General features: G+C 44.5%; 1 protein-coding gene and 1 pseudogene across 1 annotated transcript in view; one reads left to right on the top strand and one right to left on the bottom strand.

Moving 5' to 3' along the window:
• The window catches only part of LPCAT3 (lysophosphatidylcholine acyltransferase 3), a 33344-nt gene extending 13179 nt beyond the window's left edge, over nt 1-20165 (bottom strand). The window contains exon 1 of the mRNA XM_043881186.1: nt 19919-20165. Within this exon, the coding sequence (XP_043737121.1) occupies nt 19919-20063 (145 nt within the window). The 5' untranslated portion in view covers nt 20064-20165. The remainder of the gene's footprint in view (nt 1-19918) is intronic.
• Nucleotides 1702-1800, top strand: LOC122680888 (annotated as a pseudogene).
• Nucleotides 20166-20397: the final 232 nt, after the last annotated feature.

Raw genomic sequence — 20397 nt, forward strand, 5'->3', positions numbered from 1 at the left:
GAAGATTCCTGTATCACTTTTTGCACGGTGCATGTTTTCCGTCCTCTTGGGTATGTACCTAGGAGCAGACTGTTTGGCTCATTTGGCTGCTGAGCAGCACTTCTCGGTTGGTGGTACAGATCAGTTTTTAAAATTTCCCATCTGCTGCGAAGCGATACTTCAGGAAAGTACAAAGTCATGGGCTTGGATGATGTGGCACTATCGAACTGCTGTGAAAATCCCTAAATGTTCACTCTTACTCTCCACTTGCTTTGAGCTTTGATTTGTCAAAGGGTGGTGACAAATTGCACCAACCTCTCCTTTGCCTCTTTCACTGAAGGCTTTTTCTTCCGACTCCTAAACATGGCTGACCTCCAGTCAGTCCCAACCCTCTGCTATGCTCTCTACACCATCTCATTGGACAGCCCATCTACTCTCATGTAACTTAACGTGATCTTTATGCCAAAGACAACCTCACATCTTTAATCCTGACCTCTCAGGTTTCAGTTCCACATTTCCTACTTCCTGGCGGGGCATTTTCAGTTTGATATCTTGTACCATCTCTATCTCTGTGTAAATAAGACATGGGCTTTCCCCTGATTCAGGCTTCTCTTAGCTTCTTCTTTTGTTGATTAATGTTACTGCTCTCTGGGCCACACAGCGACATTCAAAGGCGTGAAGTTGTCTCTGCCTCTTCCCTTTCTCCTCAGTGCCCATATCTAATCACCAAATCCTGGCTTGTTTTTGTTTTGGCCGCACCACAAGCCTTGCAGGATCTTAGTTCCCCAACTAGGGATTGAACTCATGCTCCCTGCAGTGGAAGTCCAGAGTTCTCAGCCATAAGGACTGCCATGGATTTCCCCCACCAAATCCTGTTGCTTCCTCCTTTCCAAAGTCTCTCGCCACCATCGCATCCCCTTCTTTCCCACGTTACATCCGCAGGGAAGGCCCTCAAGTGCTCCCGCTTCAAGTCTTGCCACGACCTCATCTCTGCCTGTAGCTGCCTCCTCTGACATCCTCCACCAGGGGGCTCTCTCTGCCACTCCTGCTCAGAAGCCATCAGTGACTCGACCTGACCACTCCACACAGCACCAGCTCCCAAGTCCAAGATTCAAGATCTACCTTCTTTTTTTTTTTTAAGATCTACCTTCTAAACTACATTTCTGGGCAAAGCCTCCACCGTCTTCCTCCAGCTAACTGATATGCTAGTTTCTGCTCAAACATGCCTTGTGTCAGGAATTCCACAGTGGTCCACAGGTTAGGACTCTGCGCTCTCACTGCCGAGGGCCCTCCAGGGTTCAATCCCTGGTCAGGGAACTAAGATCCCACATGTAATGTGGTGTGGCCAAAAAAAGAAAAATCCAGCCAAACACACAAAACCACAACAGCCCCCCCAAAAAACCAAACAAAACATGTCTTATATCTTTCATCTCTAGACCTTCACTCATACCAGTCTCTTTGGGTGGGACACCTTCTTCAACCACTCCTCTAACCAAGTGAAGTCCTACCCATTCTTGAAAAACACTCAGTTCAAGTGTCTCCTTCTTTAGGGTTACTGTAGACCACAATTAATTCATGACCCTGCGCTTTGGACTCATGCCTTAAATACATGGTGCTTAGGACAAAGACTCATTTGGCAAAATCATTATGTAATACATGTTGCCATTCCTTATACTTCTGTTCCGAATTAAAACTATCACACGTGCTCGCTTCGGCAGCACATATACTAAAAAAAAAAAAAAAATTGGAACGATACAGAGAAGATTAGCATGGCCCCTGTGCAAGGATGACACGCAAATTTGTGAAGCATTCCATATTAAAAAAAAAAAAAACTATCACACGTTCACAATGTCTTTTCCTAAAGTCCTTCTGTGTCTTTGGATCTCCCATAGCATGCTATCCTGTGTACTTCATTTTCTGATGGGTTGACCTACAGTAATTGACACTTAATACCAGTTTGAGTGTAAGTTTCCTCATCTGTAAAATGGGGACAGGACCTGCTCCAATGATTATTGTAAGGGCTAAAGGGGATAATGCATATAAAGTAGTCAGCACAGCCTAAAATATTGTAAGCAGTCACAAAGTCACACACACACACATGCAGATTCACATAGAGGGTGTCTATAAACTAGGTCTTATCTGAGAAATTCTGATGAAAGTGGTATCAGGGGTTCTGAATCTAATCTTCATTCCATGTGACAATCAAATGACTGAGGGATTTGCTTCTCATCTTCACTTTAAAAGGAGAGTCATTGTCTATTTATTTTAGAAAGATACTGACTCTGGCTTGCCAAGAGCACTTTTTCTAAAATGTAACGTACGGTTAAATTAAGGCACTGGATGGTTAGAAGAACACCAACTCTGAGGTTAAGATGAGATTTGACAGCCTGAATCCCAGTTCTGCTACTTACTAGCTGTCCCCTTAGGCTGGTTGATGAGTTACTGCTTTTGGTCCTCAGTTTCACTAATAGAGTATCTAGGTCCTGGCTCATATTTCAACCTGGTCCATATCAGATGCTCAGTAGTGTGAGATGGGATCAACCTCTCCTTTAACAGAGGCATGCCCAGCGACCTCCACCAGTCACCTGGCTTCAAACACCGTGAGTGCCGACGGCTCCTGTATGTCCCCCTCCCGTCGAGGCTCTCCGCCGAACTTCACACTCATGTGCCATGTGGAGTCGGCACCCACCTAACGGACACCTCAGACGTAATAGGCCTCAAACTCAACTGCTGATGTCCCTCTCTCAGCAAGCCTGCTCCTCCCCTGGCTTCCTCATTTCAGCAAAGCCTTCTGCTCAGCCCTTCTGCTGGCGCAAGGCTGAGGCCCTGCCACCTTCCCCTCCTCCTAATACCCTCCCCTCCTACAGGCAACCCCATCTGTCAGCAAACCCTGTCTGTTCTACCTGCAAAGTGAACCCAGAATCTGACCACTTCTTCCCCTGGTCCACGTGGGTGCCATCCCTGGCCTGTGTTATTACTGTCGTCTCCTGACTCATCTCCCCCAGGGCCTTCAGTCACGCTCTGCTCTGCAGAAGCTGAAGTCCAACCAGAATGCCAGACGGAGCTGCCCGCCCCTCCCCCACCGCTCTGACTCATCTCTGACTCTGGGCTGCCCTTCCTGGAATGGCAGGCTTGTGCAAACCTTAGAGCCTTCACATTAATATGTTCCTGGCCTGGGATGCTCTTTCACTGATGAGCTCAAGTCCCTCCAGCACTTCAGGTTTTTACTGAAATGTCACCTTATCTGCGGGGCCTTCCCTGACCCCGTATCTTGAGATTGCACACGTTGCCCCACCCTGTATGCCACCAACGCACACTTCCTGTTTTTCTTTCCTACTTCATCTTTCCTATTTTCCCCTGGCACTTACTACTCTTCCACATGCTGTATATTCTACTTATTGGTCTTTGAAGGCAAGATTTTTGTCTCCCCCCCCCCCCACCCCCACACTGTACAGCAAGTGCCTTATAGAGTTCCTGGTACAAGAAAGTTCTCAAAAATATTTGTTGAATGGATGAGAGAATAAAAGAATGAATGAACAAATACTCTGTATCCTAGGGAGTGAATAAAATATGTATTGAGCATCCATTATGTGGTCAGCAATGCATTAGGCAAAAGGAGACTATGGTAGATTTGTAAGAGATGCTTTCAGACTCTGAAGGAGCATTTTAGAGAGAAAAGAATACCAAGCAATGATGTTGTGTAAATGCTAACTGATGGAAAAGCCAATGTTGTAGAGGTTGGAGAAGACAAGAGGTCAATAATGAACAGAGCAGTAAGGATGAGCAGAGACGAAACAAGGGAAGGGAGTTCCAAGGGAGAATGATGTACTAAAGACCCAGAGGCAGGAGAGGGCATGGAGCAGTCATGTCACAGACCGGGCTGACTACCAGATGGGGCAGGAAGGTTTGCAAAACCAGACAGAGTCAGAATTTGATATAATGGGGAAAAAAATCAAGAGGATTGGACTTCCCTGGTGGCTCAGAGGTAAAGAATCTGCCTGTGCCAATGCAGGAGATATGGGTTTGATTCCTGGGCTAGGAAGATCCCACATGTTATGGAGCAACTAAGCCCATGTGCCACAACTACTGAGCCTGTGCTCTAGAGCCCCAGAGCCACAACTACTGAGTCTACGTGTCATAACTACTGAAGCCTGAAAGTCCCAGAACCCAAGCTCTGCACAAAAGAAGCCACTGCAATGAGAAACCGAGAAATGCAACTAGAGAATAGCACCCGCTCACTGCAACGAGAAAAGCCCGTGCAGCAATGAAGACCCAATGCAGCCAAAAATAAACTGAGCTCATCACCTCTTTTTCCGGTCTACCCATTTCTGCCTTGGCCCTCAGCAATGGGGTAACATACCTCCAGCCCAGGCCAACTCACCCTCACCTCTTGTGAGAAGATCTGGTTCATAGGGTCAACAGGCTTCTTAGAGTAAAATGACTGAAACTGATCTCAAACTCAAAATTCATGCTTATCGTTGGACATAAAGGGATGGAAGACAGTGGATCCCCCCCAAAAGGCTATGTCTGTCCATCTCTGCTCTTAGGGATAGTTCACTGACAAAATTATGGAAACTCTGGAATTTCTAGCTAAAAAAGATGGATGGAAAAACCTGTTCCAGCCTTATATCATCTGAATGCTGAAATTTTTCTAAATTATGAAATGTTCCCACAGATAATGGGTATTTTGCTTTGGACAATGCAAAGGCCAACTTTCATGATCAAGTTTCAGTTCAATTTTCCTAAGGATCACAGACTAGATTATAAAACAGGACTGCTTTTGAACATGGCTTATTTGTATTATTTATTTATCTTTGGCCATGTGGCATGTGGGATCTTACCTCCCCAACCAGGGATAGTACCTGCGCTACCTTAACTGGAAGTGCAGAGTCCTAATCACCAGATGGCCAGGGAAGTGGCCGTCTAATGGCTTACTGGTAATGACAGTTTATTTTTTATCACATATTTCCACATGCTAGCTTTATCGTGATTATTTCCACTGTGAAGAACTGCCACTCACATTTCTTTTCTTTCACCAAAGCGGAAATTCCTCATACTGAAGAACTATACAGAGGAAAGGAAGACAAATGGAGATAGGAAGGAGAGTGAAGCCCTGTGTGACTCTGGCTCTTTGCGGTGATAGGTAACTGATTGGTTACTGACCACGCTGTCAGCTGGGGGAACACTGGGACATTATGGACCTGGAGGTGGGGTGACACTCACCTCTGGAATTTGTTCACAATGGTCCTGTCTCTATTCGGCAGATTAAGCCTTGTTGATGGTATGGCCAAGGTGTCAACACACCTGCCCCACTCCGACAGTCCTCTACGGCTCAGGCTGAGTCACATGCTGAATGGTTATCCATAGGATTCAGATTCTCTGAACCCATGAAACTTTATAAATCACTGACTCCAAACCCTTGATTAGAGAGAGAAGAAAGCAAAGCCCAAAGGGGCTAACTGGCTTGCCTCAGGTTAATAGAGCAGAGCCCCAGTTAGAACCCACATCACTTGACTTCTATGCTGATACTCCTGTCACATGCCCTGGCACCTTGGCGGTGGCCGGCAAACACATCACTAGTCACTGTGGTTGTTCAGGCACTCAGTCATGTCTGACTTGTTTTGACCCCATGGCCTGTAGCCCGCCAGGCTCCTCTGTCCATGGGATTCTCCAGGCAAGAACACTGGAGTGGGTTGCCATTTCCTTTTCCAGGGGATCTGCCCGACCCAGGGACTGAACCTGCATCTCCTGCATTGCGGGTGGATTTGTTACCTCTGAGCCACCAGGGAAGCCTCACTAGTCACTAGCTGTGCACTTTTAAAGCTACGGCTATGTTATTCTCTGATTCTCTGTTCACAGACACACGCATGCCCATGTCTGCTTATCATCCTATCTAAAACCATTTGAAAACTTTATCTCTGCTAAATTTAGGTACTCCTTGTTCTTTCTTTCTTCATCAGTTCTTGGGGACGCCCCCTGCCTATCTTCTTAGGGTGCAATTCATTTCTGAAAGGGACCTCCTGCTGAGTATCTTAAACATTTTGATGACTATAGAATAGAATTCAGGTATAAATGATAAAAATGTCCTCGGAATAAGAACAGAAGGGGCATTTTAAGGGTAAACTAGTAAATGACTGTTATCTGTGAGAAAGGAAAAAGGCTCTTATGAAGGTTAAAAAGTTTTTTGTTTTTTTTTTTTTAAATGGGAATTCCCTGGAGGTCCAGTGATTAGGACTTGGTGCTCTCAATGCTGAGATCCCAAATTCAAACCTTGGCTGGGGAACTAAAATCTCATAAGCCAAGTGGAATGGTGTGAACAACAACAAAAAAAGGACATATTAGTTTTTTCAGTCACTTAACCCAAACAACCTAAACCTGAATTGCACCCAAAGTCCCATCAAAACTCAGTTTTTTATTGTTCCACTCAAGCCATGGGCTCTTAGCAGTTCACAGGCAAGGCCATGTTAAGGTTAGCGCCAATGATACAAGCTGGCAATTGTGTGTGCAAACTGGTGCTGAGGCTGAGAAGTTATGATGTTATGATCAGACAACAGACTGACCCTGAAGCCACATTCCCTTGTATGACCCCACTGGGAAGAGGTACTCACTGGCTTCTTAGCCTAGGAAAAGTCAGCACCACTTCCCTCCACCCCCGCCACCCTGGGTCAGGGGCCAGCCCTTAGGACTACCTCAAGCCTGATCAGATGCTCGGAACTATTTGTGAATGTCTGTCTGCACTATTACAGTCTTTTCTGTACTATTACAGATTGTGCAAATGGTCACATAGTTTTTTTGTTATGACAAAAATTTATAGACTGAAAGAATGTTAAGGCTGTTTGCTAGCAGGTTAGTTGCTAGTCACTGTTGACTTGTGGAACAGGACAATAAAGGCTGACCAACCCTCAGGCACGTTAACACACAGAAATGCTAGCAAAGATAGCAGCCTGAGGCTTACAATCAGAGAGTGCTTTTTTATCACATTGTAAATCTCTGTAAATTAGCGAACCACATGGTGGCCAACTTCTAGCCAAATTATCAAAGCTAGACTCAGGAATGAAGAGTAATCTGGTTGAGAAATTCTGCTTTGCCGCATGAGCAAATCACTTAGATTCTTTGTACCTTGATTTCTTCACGTCTAAGGTAGTGATGTAAAGAAAAGAATGTGGCCCGCCCATTCCAGTTCTTCAAGGACCACGCCAGCGGCCACTGCAGCTGCCCACCAATGGCGCACCTAGGGGGAACTTCAGGATGGAGAAAAACTGGAAGGATTCTGTGCTTTGGATACTGGTCTAGATAGTTCAGATGTATATCTAAGGGACAGTTTCAACGAGTCCAGATTCTGGCATCTTCACATAACACAGAAAGGCACTAAAATCATTAACTTGAGACGTCTGCTTTTTGTGACTGGCAGTAATCTTTTGATGCTCAAAGTGTGTGTTAGCTACTTAGTCGTGTTCAACTCTTTGCGACCCTACGGACCGTAGCCTGCTACAGGCCGCTCTGTCCATGGCATTCTCTAGGGGAATCTTCCTGACCCAGGGATTGAACCTGGTCTCCTGCACTGCAGGCAGATTCTTTACTGTCTGAGCCACAGGGAAGCCTCTCTGAAGCTCAACTACATGCTTTTTTCCAAGCAAAAAAAATTCACATATTAATATATCCCTGATCTCTTTGGAGCCTTCCTCAGAGCCATCCAAGAGGCTGTCTTCCAGGCTGTATTCCTCAGTAAAGTCCCTGAATAAAACTTAACTTGCCATTTTTAGGTTGTGTGTTTTTCTTTCAGTGAAGAGGGAAAATACTAGCCATCTTGCAGGCTGTTGTGCAGATTATAAGAGAAAATATCCATAAAAAAGCATCAAACATGTACTTCCTTGAGGCCACTTAAGAAATATTTACATATGAGCAAATATTTTATACAAGCATATCTATACCTAACTTCTTAAAATCTGTGTGAGATCTTTTAACCAGTTTTAAGACATACACTCTCAGGCTCAAGCCTCTAGCCTTGAGCTAGGGGTGGGAAATTTTGGTCTTCACCCATCTTGATCTGATTTTAACTAAATTAAGTCTATAGCAAGTTTCAAAAATAAAGCTCTGAGTTGACCCCAGTACTCCCAGGAAGAAGGCAATTTGCCACGAAGTTCATCCAGCTTCATTCAGTCTGAGGCCCTTTCTCTACACGGGTCTGTTAAGGCCTGGGTGGGTGTGTGTGTGTGCAGGGGTGGAGGTGGGAGCTAGTAACGTGCTCACGTGATCATACATCTAGCAACATGCTCACGGGGTCATACATTGTTATAAAACGTGTAACATATTTTTGAATTCTTTTTCTTAAAGAAAGTCACCAAGATTAGAGAATTTTCAGGTCCCACAAATCCTGGATTATTAAAAAAAAAAAAAAAATCAACCACTACAACACAACTAGGCATTTGTTGTCATTGTCATTCAGTCTTTAAGTGGTGTCCGACTCTTTGCAACCCCATGGACTGCAACACGCCAGGCTTCCCTGTGCTTCACCATCGCCTGGAGTTTGTTCAAATTCATGTCCATTGAGTCAGTGATGCCATCCAACCATCTCATCCTCTGCCCTAAGATCTTACAGAAAAACCTGAACGAACATTTGGGCCAACTCAGTATTTCAGACCCAGGATGCCTGTTTAAGTCCAAGAAGGGAAGGAGTGCTGACGTCACCTACCAGAGAAGTCTACCACAGAGAAGTCTACCAGCTGCGAGCACAGGCTCAGCACAGGTCAGGGAGAGAGGCCAGGCCTGCAGAACCCCAGACTCATCTTCTCTGCTCGGTCCTGTCTGCCCCTCCTCTCACTTCTTTTCTTTCTTTTGTGCCTTGTGTTACTGCTTCCTCCTCTTCTTTCCCTGATATAAAGGCCTGAAGTCTTCTATTCCCTGCTTCTTGGCTTTTACACTTCATGGTTCTCTCTCAAAAAGTCTTGAACTAGTGTGTGGCAGCCTGAGTTGTTTTCCCCCTTTTGATTCCTGACACTGGTTTTCAGTGGAGAAACTGGAGTTCTTCACTCCTGTTGTGACTTGATCTGGCCAGGGGTTGCCCCAAGGCTGCCAAGTGGCTGCCCCAAGGCAGCCAAATGGCTAATTAGCTTTACACAGCCCTCCCAAATAACTTGTCTTGGTAGTTTTTCTTCCTCCTGTGAAGAGTTGCCAAATCTAGGCTTGCAAGTACAAACAAAGTAGGTGAGACTTCCTTTTTGCAACAAGTATTCCAGCAAGTGAAACAATAAACTCTTGCTGAACCAGCTGGGATTCTAACAGGAGAAAAGACAAAAGGCATCGCACCCTCTAACTGAACCTGTGAATCTGAACGGGTGTGGTTATTTGTTGGGTTCTGTTTCTCTACCTTTGTGAGCATACGTAGTCACCCTTTATTCTTCAGGTCTGCGGATTTGGTGAATTTTAGTACATTCGCAATGTTGTGCAACCACGCCCACTACTAATGTCCCAATACCTCTATCACACTAACCAGAAACCCCACACCTCTCAGCCGTCACCCCCAATTCAACCCTCCTCTCATTCCCACCAACCACCAATCTACTTTCTGTCTTTATGGATTTGCCTATTCTGGGCATCTCACATAAATGGAAGCAGACATTACGTGGCCATTTGTGTCTGGCTTCTTTTGCTCAGCACCATGTTTTCAAAGTTCATCCACGCTGTAGGAAGTTATCAGTACTTCATTCCTTTTTACGGCTGAATATTCCATTTTATGAATATTAATATTTTATCTATTTGTCAGTTGGGTCATTCACTGTTTGTCAATGATAATAATGTGATGAATATGTGCATACAGGTTTTTGTGTGAACATATACATCAACTCTTTTGAGTAGATAATTAGGGGTGGAACTGCTGGGTCCTACTATAACTCCTTAACTTTGAGAAACTGCCAAACTGCTTTTTTCAGGGGCTGCCCTGTTTGACGTTCCCACCAACCAACCACACATGAGGATTCTAATCTCCCCACATCTTCACCAACATTTGTTTACTCCTTTTTTTGGTTACAGCCATCCTGGCAGGTGTGAAGTGGTATGTCATTATGACTTTGATCTGCATTCCCAAAGACTAAAGATGTTGAGCATCTTTCCACGTGCTTATTGGCCATTTGCATGTCTTCTTTAGACAAATGTCTATTCGTATTCTTTGCCCATTTTTAAACCGAGTTGTCTTTTTATTGTTTAGTTATAAGAATTCTTGATATATTCTGGATACTAGACCCTTACCAGATAAATGATTTACAAGTATTTTCTCTCTCTCTTTCTTTTCTGTTTCTCATTTCTTTTCACTTGCTTTATAGTATCCTTTGATGCAAAAAAGTTTAAAATTCTGATGAAGTTCACATTATCCCTCACCATCCATGCTGAAAAAAAAATCCAATTTCTTTATCAGCATCTCAATATTACTTGAAGATTTGGGAAGAACTTTAAAAACTATTTAAAAATTTTGTATTTTATTTATTTATTCTGGCTGCACCCTATGGCATGCCAGGATCTTAGTTCCCCAACCAGGGATCAAACCTACACTCCCTGCATTGGAAGTATGGAGTCTTAACCCTGGACCACCAAGGGAAAGTCCCCAAGTTAGGTATTTTAGAATGTAATAAAAGCACATATACCTTAAAAATACAAAGCGAGATTAAGACTTGAAGAAGTTGGAAGCTTCTGGTGAGATGATGACCTGGCTCCCTATAATTACTGTTAGGTTCTTAGTATAAATAATACAAATGCATGTTATCTAGGGGGGCTTCCCAGGTGGCTCAGCAGTAAAGAATCTGCCTCCAATGCTGGAAACTCAGGAGATGCGGGTTCGATCCTTGGGTCAGAAAGGTCTCCCAGAGGAGGGCATGGTATACCCACTCCAGTATTCTCTCTTGGAGAATCTCCATGGACAGAGGAGCCTGAGGGGCTACAGTCCATAAGGTTGCACAGAGTTGGACACTGAAGCGACTTAGCACGAATGCTGTATAGGAATTCCTAGGTTTTGCTTTTGTTTCCTTCTTTCAGAAGAACTAAAGAAGAACTAAAACATGGGGTCAAATTATTCTTTAGCTAAAGAATGAGGGTTTCTAGTAGCCCTTCTGGTTCAATATTTTTAATTGAATATTCTTAATTTTAATATACATGTATATTGTATTCCAACTATAATCAATCTTTTCCACCAGAGCCTGAGGTATATACCATGGGAGCCTTAAAGGGCACTATGCCAGCTAGCCTCTGCTTGCTGGCTGGCAAACAGAAGTTTTATATTTGCGGACAGTAATCCAGAATGGTGTCCAAGTCCATCTGAGTTTAGAATCGCTATCACAGCAGAAACTGGAAACCTCAAGGGCTGTAAGCCATTGAGCATGTCTACATGGAAGCCACTTCTCATTACAGCACATACAAATACACAGCGACCCAAGCTCAGCCTTCTGGGATCGCATATCCTCCTCAGATTTGCACACAACATACTCACATGAGTTCTTTCTCTTTTTTTTAATAGTGAGCTCTTAGTTGCCTACAAAACTACTATCTTACCACTTATAATTTTGTGTAGCAGGTATGACCATGTATGCTTTTTTATCAAAATGCCATAGCAATATGACAGATACTTGATACTGAAAAGCATCTTTAACTGACAAAAGCTTTTTATTTTTAATTTAAACTTAGCCTGTGGTTGGTGTGGGGTATTTAAATTGTCCACTTGACTTCATGTGAATCAAGAACAAAACGTGAGTCTTATCACTTTTGTCCTGAACTTCTCTCCGCTTTCTGACAAACGGTCCCTACAATTAGAATGCAATGACATTTCCATCAGAAGTCTCTATCGCTAACAATTATGGTACATGAGGTTCTCAGATAGAATCCTTCGTTAAGGGTGTCCAGAGTTTCATGAATCTCATTTATGTTCAAAGCCACTGCTTGAACAGGGAGGAACTCAGATTTAAAAAGCAATCCAGGGACTTCCCTGGTAGTCCAGTGGTTAAGACTCCATGCTCCCAATGTAGGGGGTGTGGATTCAATCTCTGGTTGGGTAACTAAGATCCCACATGCCCCACATGCCGCAAAATGCAGCCAAGAAATAAATAAAATAAAAAACCATCCATTTTAAGCCAAAAGGAAATCCTTATCCAGAAATTACTCATCCTTAATTTTCGTGTCTTACTTGCCACCTTCCACATTCTAGCTTTGAAAACAGGGAGAAATAAAGATGTATACAGCACCTTTTGGGATACACAAATCTTAAGCTTTGAGGTCTCTAGGAAGCTATTATTGCTTCACAAAGAGAATTTTAGGTGGACCCTAAATCTCCCTGCCCTTGACTTCAGTAACTGCAGGGGAAATGTCAACACCCTTCAGCCCCCACCTTAAAAACTCTCTGCTTCAGGAGGACAAATCACTTAGAATTGCATGAGGGCATCTAATTTTTGTTAGAGCTACAGGTCACAACAGAAGGCCTGGAAAGATTATCATCTCTATTACCTATCTGATAATAGACAGATTATCAGATATCTCATGTTCCTAAAGACCTAAAATTTTACTAAAGATGAGGTAATGAGTTAAGCACTGTATCTGATAAATAATTTTTAAAATTATATTTAATTCATAACAAGCGGCAATAGTTTGAAACAGAATACAAAACTTACCTGCATTTAAAAAAATAATATAGTCATCAAAGAGCTTTCTTATTTGATAAGAAATCAGAGCTTATCTATCTGACAAGAGATGATAATGATATAATAATGTCATTAGTACATTAATCCTATGATTCAGTAATAATAATAATATTTGGAGATGTTAGCAAATGGGGAAACCTAAGCTATAAAGAATCTGAGAGCATTTTGTTTATCCCAAAGATCGTAGGGTACAAGTTTAAGGTACTATGGGGGACATCAACTGTTACAAAAAAGGGACTTGAAGCCACACATTAAGCCCGCAGTCCTCAGACAAGTGGGGAAGTGTATAACATGGAGAGCTGTTAAAACACGGATCACTGGGCCTCATCCTGAGAGTCTCTCATTTAGTCCCTCCTGAGAACCTGGTTGCTTAACAAGTTCCTAGCAGGTCTGATGCTGCTGGTCCCAAGACCACACTTGGAGTCTCCCTAGAAAGGAAAGAGATGAATATCTACTGAGGGAAAGGAGAGAACAATTATTTAAAACTATCCTGGGTCAGGCTTGGCCAAGGATTGATACAGTCCATCTCACCTGGTCCTCAGAGCTTCCCCAGAACAACGCTTCTTTCTCACACTTGGCCAGAGCAGAATGAGAGCGAAGGGTCTGCCTAGGCAGGTCTCTAGAAATAGGCAAGCTCTTCGACGACTATATCATTTTAAAAAATGCTGGTCAATCCTGTATTCTGTTTCAAAATATTGCTGCTTGTTATTAATTAAATACAATTTAAAAATGTGTATCAGATACAGCGTTTAACTCTTAACCTCAATTCTTTACTCAAATTGGCCTTTGGGAACATGAGGAAAAGGAAGGCTAAAGCTTAGTAACTAGTCGATGGTGAAAGAGTTGGCACATTATTTAATCTTATTATAATTATTTTGTGGCTGCAATTATTTTAGTGCATGTGTGCTTAATCACTGGATGGCCAGGGAAATCCCCAAATTTAATCTTAATTAATTTTAGAAACCTGCACCTAGGCCTGCAGGTCTGTAAAGATGCTTGTCCTGCCAGCTCACTCTGTCACATCACACCCCGCCCCCTCCATCCCTGTCCCCTGAAGACTCAATCATGCTTTCCTCTGCGGCTCCTTTATGGAACCTCTGGTGTCCCAGCCAAGCTGGACTGCTTGCTGTTCCTCAGGTCTTCCTCACTTTTCCTACTCTCCACATACATGCTCATTACCCTTTGTTGTTGAAAAGTTTCCCTTTCCATCTCCACCTGACTAGAATCTTCCATGCCTTTTAAGGTCGAGCTGAAATGCCATTTCCTTTTTGAAGACCGAACCCCATTTTTAAAAGGCTGCTGGACAGAACTCCTTCAATGAGTTCCCATGACTGCCCAGACAGATTTCATGTCAGTGGGCATGTAATTGCTTTGTTAAATTACCCTGTGCATAGAATCTCATGGGCCCTGTTTTACACATGTCTCTGCAAAGAAATGGGCTTCCCAGGTGGCGTAGGAATAAAGAATCTACCTGCCAATGCAGGAGACACAAGAGACGCAGGTTCAATCCCTGGGTCAGGAAGATCCCCTGGAGTTGGAAGTGGCAACTGGCTTCAATATTCTTGCCTGGAATATTCTATGGACAGAGGAGCCTGGTGGGCTACAGTCTGTGGGGTCGAAAAGAGTTGGACACGACTGAGTGACTGAGCACCCATGCATACTGCAAAGAAATGGTTCTGTTTGACATTAAAGTTATATTGCCATTCAAACATGAACTTTTGTGCAATGTATGATATTGGAGTGTGGATTAAAAAGTTGGAAAAATATAGTTAAAAGAAATCCCAACAGGAAGCTTTAGGTTATGATGAAATTTGTGGCCATGAATTAGAATAAAGATAAAAGTCTAAAATGAAGAATGGACCTAGCCTTTTGGGACGAGACAAGGCCTTGAAAGTCTTTAGGACAACCTCCTCACTTCACAGTCATAGGATTTTTGGACCGTGCTTTGTATTACGGTCAGAAGTCTCATTTGTCTCATTAATGTTGCTCAGTTTCCACTGCGCCTAGCTGTGGGCTCTTCATTTTGCTACTTGAAAGAAAAAAAAGCTTTTTGCCCTGAATGACGGATTTAGTTGTGAAGGGCCAGGCCTGACTCTGGTCCAAAGGGAGCTGAACTGTAGGACCTCCTTTGATTTTAAAGGTTGCTAACCATAGTGGTGCTGATTCTGAAGCTCCAAGGAAACAGTCCTCACCCTCAAGTGCCACTTTAGACGAGTCTACCAGTCAAGCCGTAGTCATGGTCAAGCCTGAAGGAGGAGCTTGTGCTAGGTGGGGTGGCCATCTGCTCCATTTGGCTGATGCCATCTTTGGCTGCTGAGAGTTACCTAACATGCTGATTACATCTTGGTTCAGCCATGTCGAAAGTAAAAAGTAGAGGATACCAAGGGCCTTTGTCTTTCCCATCCCACACGCTCCTCCCAGTCCCGAGATGGTAAAGAGCAGGGGTTTCAGAGGTGGGCAGAAACGGGTATGAGCTGGAGGTCACAGCTTCCTATCTGCACGAGGCAGCTAATAAGAGGACTGTACATAACTTAGGGGTAATTGGCAGGCCAGGCGGGGTACTGTTGAGCACTTTATAAATGTCAGCTACCAATGCCATTATCAATACACTTTATTCTCTTCCCTCTCTGTAAGCATCTCTGTGGCATTTCAGTCCCTCCCTGATTCAATTATGATACCACTGAAAAGTGAAATGTGTTAGTAGGGTCGTGTCTGACTCTTTGTGACACCATGGACTATAGCCCCCTAGGCTCCTCTGTCCATGGGATTTTCCAGGCAAGGATGCTGGAGTGGGTAGCCATTCCCTTCTCCAGTATTGACTTCTAAAACTAACTGTTATCAACCCTTATCAACAGTTTTCAAGCTCAAGACTAGGCTTCACAAGACAAGCCGGAGGTGCCCTTGGAACCTAAAAGCCAGTCCCCAAACTAGGTCATTCCCTGGCACTGAACAACATCTAACTCTCACTTGACCTCTCCACATCTGTGAAAGTCACCGTCACCTTTTCAGCTCCCCTGGCAGAAGAACTGAGCTTGTTTTTTTGTTTTTTCCCAACTATTATACTTCTTTCTCTTTCAGGCAATCAGTTGTCAAGTCATTCATCCACACTTTCACTTATTCAGCAAATATCTATTGGGCCTTTTCCACAAGGCAGGTACTGTATTCAACTGATGAACAGAACTTAAACGACTGCTGCCCTCATCTGCAAATACATAATCATGTGTTGGCATGTGTACTCACTCAGAAGGGGATTTCAGTCTGGAGGAGAAAGTACAACAGGTCACATAATTTAAAATGAGAGGCAGGCAAGGACTCTGCGAGGAAGTGACAATCTGAACTGAGGCCCGAAAGAGGAAAAGGCTCGGTGAGGTGGGTAATGAGCACAGAGTGCTCTTGGCAGCCGGATCAGCAGGTACCATGGCTCAGGTGCAAAGGGCCTGATGCCTTTTCTGAGGAGCTGGGGCAAGGCCACGTGGCCACAAGGCTGTGAACTTGCTCGGGTTGAAACTGGAGTGGGAGATTCCCAGGGGTATATGCAACCCCTGGTGGGGGCTCAGCCAAGAGAGGGATGGGGACGGGTCACCCTGGCTGAGCCAGGGAGAATGGACTGGGTGGACAGGAAGAAACTATAGAGACCTGTCCAGGGGCTATTCGGGCAGTTTTGGTGACAGATGGTCAGTGGCTGTGATGATGGAGGGAAGGAGTGTATCTGAGGCACAATTTGGAGGTGGTGCTGATAGAACTCGGTGATTGGGGTGAGGGCAGAGTGAGGGGGGTGCTGATAAGCCTGGTTTCTGGTGCGTGCAGCTGTGTAGATGAAAAGTAGTCACGGAATCTATCTTCCAAACTACTCTGTACTCCTGGATCCGCTCCCAGGACAGTGCTGGCCCATCGCTCCCCTTTCAAGTATCTGCGATGGCTCCTGATCACCCGCTTCAGTAAGCACACACGTCTTCCCTTGGCTTTCAAGGATCCACAACCTACATTTCCAGTCTTTCCTGTTCCTGGAATGTGTCACCACACATCCTTGCCTTAGTCCCTATTCCTCACCATCTCAGTCTGCTGAAACCCTATTTGACTTTCAAAGTTCATTAAAGGTCCAGTCGTTAAACCTCCTAAAACTCTGGGAAGCTCTGCCAGCACCTAGAGTGCCGCCTGTTATTATGGTTACGAGAGTACTTCTCGCGTGCCTGTTCCCTGCCCCCAGCAGACCACAGGTCATACCTTCGGGTGCCCAGCCCCATTACTCATCCTGTACCACTGCCCACTCCTTTGCAGGGCCAAGCACAGTGCTTCACCCATAACAGGTACATCTTGCTGAATTTATTTGGAACAATTCGTGTTGCTAATTATGCTGAGGAACGAGGAGACCTGAGTTGTTGAACTGGAGATGTTTTCCAGTGGCATCTGCCAGCACCAGAGCTCACAGCAAAATTTATCTTCCACCAAACTCCTGGCAATCAGACGCAAGACAGACACACACATGCCCCTCTTGACAGCGTCCTCTGCCTGTTTGAAATTCTCCAGTGCAGCAGTGCTCATAAACCCACCCTTTCCTTGCAGCACCTAATATCAAAAAATTACAGCCTCTAACTCAGGAGTTTTAAAACTGCTTGCTGTAATCCATTAGTGGGTTTTGAAATCAATTTAGTAGGTTAAAAATGATACTAAAAAATAAAATAGAAAATAGCTAAGCACACTACTTATATTCAGGATGAGTAATGTTTCCTGAAACTTCTGTTTCCAATGCAAGTATACATCTGTGTGTTTACTGGGTCATGATGTAAAATGTTATTTCTCACCATGGGCCCCAGTTCAAAAGGTTTGAGGGCTAATGCTGGGTAGATCAAGATCAGCACACAACTCAAACAGGGAAAGATGTTAGGGAACCAGTAATGAGACTATCTAACTAAAACAGTGAGACACTCATATTTTATCCCTTTAAAATGTGAATGTCTGATATACCCTACTCTTCCTTCAGGGGACCTGCATTTCAGTGCTTTTAACCAAAATTAATCTCGTTAGTAGAAAGTGAGTCAGAAATTGTTTCCAACTACAGGCCTTTCGGTACCTCAGACAAGGATTTCCTCCAGTATCCCAGTTCCCCAGGAGAGGTGGTTCAGGAACTCCATTGCTGAAAGGCTACTGGTTTCTAGGTTACAATACACAGAAGTGATGATACTTTTGTAGGAGAAGCATATTTACAACCAGAAAAATGCACCCTTTCTTCCATGTACTTGTCAACAAGCTTATCAATGTATGTTTCTGTATATGTATGTAACATAAACCTAGAAAATACAATCCTATACATCCATGTGTGAAACTTAGGCCTGATCAATTTGGGGGTCAATGTGAACCCAAATTGACCTAAAAATTAGATATACTATGAGTTACTGAAGGCAATGACACATGTGGGCTAGGAAGGGGGGATGTGGGCCATGGTAGGATGGGCAAAGGGGCTCAGGAGTGTGATGGATGTATTATACTAAGTTTTTATTACCTTGATGCTTGGTGGTAATGAGAGGATGAGGTTAGAGGGGTAGGCTATGGAGAAAACAACTTTCTAGACAGGTGTATGCCCCATGATAGTACACAGTCGTCCACTACAAGTGTGTAGGCTGTATTTGATTATGTCACCACTAAAAAGACAGATTCCAAGCCTAATTCTAGCCGCAGCTCCATTTAACAGGTTGTCCCTTATAATTTGTTGCTCCTTGTGTTACAATCTCCATTTATAGTTGAGACATCAACAGCTGACTTCCTAATGAATGAAATGTAAACACTCTTAATTGTCAATTATAATCCCAACAAATAACTGGGCCTGGAAACAAGGGTGAAGAAGTAGGAAGTTCAAAGCTGGTGTGGTGCAAAGAACCCTAGATTGAAGTACTAATAAATTTGGGTTAGATCTGGGTGACAGCAAATAAGTTCCACAACCTAATGTTCCTGCCACCTCTAAAATTTTGTAATTCTACAAGAGAAGGTAAAGGTGATCTTTATCTGGAAGACAGAAATAGTATCTTGGCTTGATGTGCTATGGGCAAATGACAATGATATTACCCAAGGTTGTTTAAATATGAATTAATGCCTTTCCCATTATCTGGATCGTATTAGCACCCTTTAGGTGATATTACATACCAGCATTTAAGGCTTTCCACATCTGCCCAAATTTATCTCAAATTTCTTGTGGTTCAGACCTGCTCCTGCACCCATCCTCCCCCTCAAGTCTGGTGTGTTTAATTCTTCACCACCCCTACTCTCCTAGCTAAAGTTCCGTAACCTTCATAAAGCCTTCCAACTACTCAAATATTTAATATCAGCTTATGACCTTTGAATTCCTACCAGACTTTATAGCAGTCCTATCAGATAGGCATTATTATGCTCATTTCATCTAAAGGCCCAGAGAAGTTAAGTGGTTTGCCCAGCATCCCAGTTTGTGCGCAGCAGGACTGATTTTTTTGCCCTCCAAGTCCACACACTTTTTTTTTTCTTACCATGCCATGCTGCTTGGCTATTAAAAAAACCATAGAGGAAGGATGCAGTAAAAAAGCCCATAAACCAGTTACAATAGGGTTTGTTGGGACATAAATGCAAATACACCACATCCTTTGAACCACGTGTGTAAAACACGCTTGGGGTAGCGTGAATAGTTTTTAAGGGCTTGCCAACCCTGTTTTCCAAGCCCAGTACTAAAATGATATTCCACGGTAAATGACAGGTGGGTGGCTAATGACCAGAAAAAGCAGTATGGTTAAAAGAAGAAATTAGAAACGGGACAAAAAGACGAGAGTGTAATACAAGCTGGCAATGCACACAAGAGACACAGAATATGCAAGCATGGAGTATGGGGCTGAACGGGTCCATAGGACTAAAATATCTAAGTTAGGAAGCCTATACCTGCCAATGAGAAGCGCGCGTGTCTGAGGGTTGATATTAATAACAGCAGTACACATGGACAGAGAGTAGAACTCAAGAGAGAGACAAATAAGGACAGGTCGTGGGGACACAGGGCAGAGCATGACAGGATGAGGGTGGTGGCGCCCAATGAGGGGCCAGAAGGGTACAAGAGGGGTCGAAGGGAAAGGAGAAGAGGTTCAGAGGGTACAGTGCCCCCAGACTCCAGAATAGTGTCATCTTCCTCTCCACAGCTGGTTGGTGTGTGCGAGGATTCACATCCGCACCCCGAAAAGCCCTCCCCGTGGCTCCGAGAAGACGGTGAGGTCACATCCCCGTCTCCCGGGGACTCTGCGAGGGGTCCTTACCTAGGAAGATGGAGATGATGAGCCGCAGCGCCTGTTCTGACGCGCCCAGGGACGTCGCCAACTTGTTAAGGCTCAGGTCTTGGAAATCCCACCGCAGCCCCCTCGTCAGCTCCGCTTCCATGTCCCCCTCGGCTGCGGACGCCATCTTAGCTCCGGGCGTCCCCCAGGGACCCCTCTGCTCCGCGCGCCCCGAATGTGGGCACAGCGCTTGAGCTTCACCCCCAATTCCGGCCCGGAGCCCGCCCACGGCGTGCGCATTGGCTGCAGACCCGCCCAGAGGCTCCGGACTCAGCCGGTCATTGGTCAGCCCGGGCCGGGGGCGGGGCCTCACGCGGCAAGGTAGGCCGGGGGCGGGGCCTCATATTTGTAAGGCAAAGGTGACTCGGCCCGGGAAAGAACGCGGGGCAGGCCGGGGGCGGGGCTTGGAACAGGGAACCAGACCCGCGATTGGAAAAGTAAGAAGCCGGCGGCGGAGGACT

Source organism: Cervus elaphus, chromosome 22 (assembly GCF_910594005.1).
Source record: "Cervus elaphus chromosome 22, mCerEla1.1, whole genome shotgun sequence".
Classification (NCBI taxonomy): domain Eukaryota; kingdom Metazoa; phylum Chordata; class Mammalia; order Artiodactyla; family Cervidae; genus Cervus; species Cervus elaphus.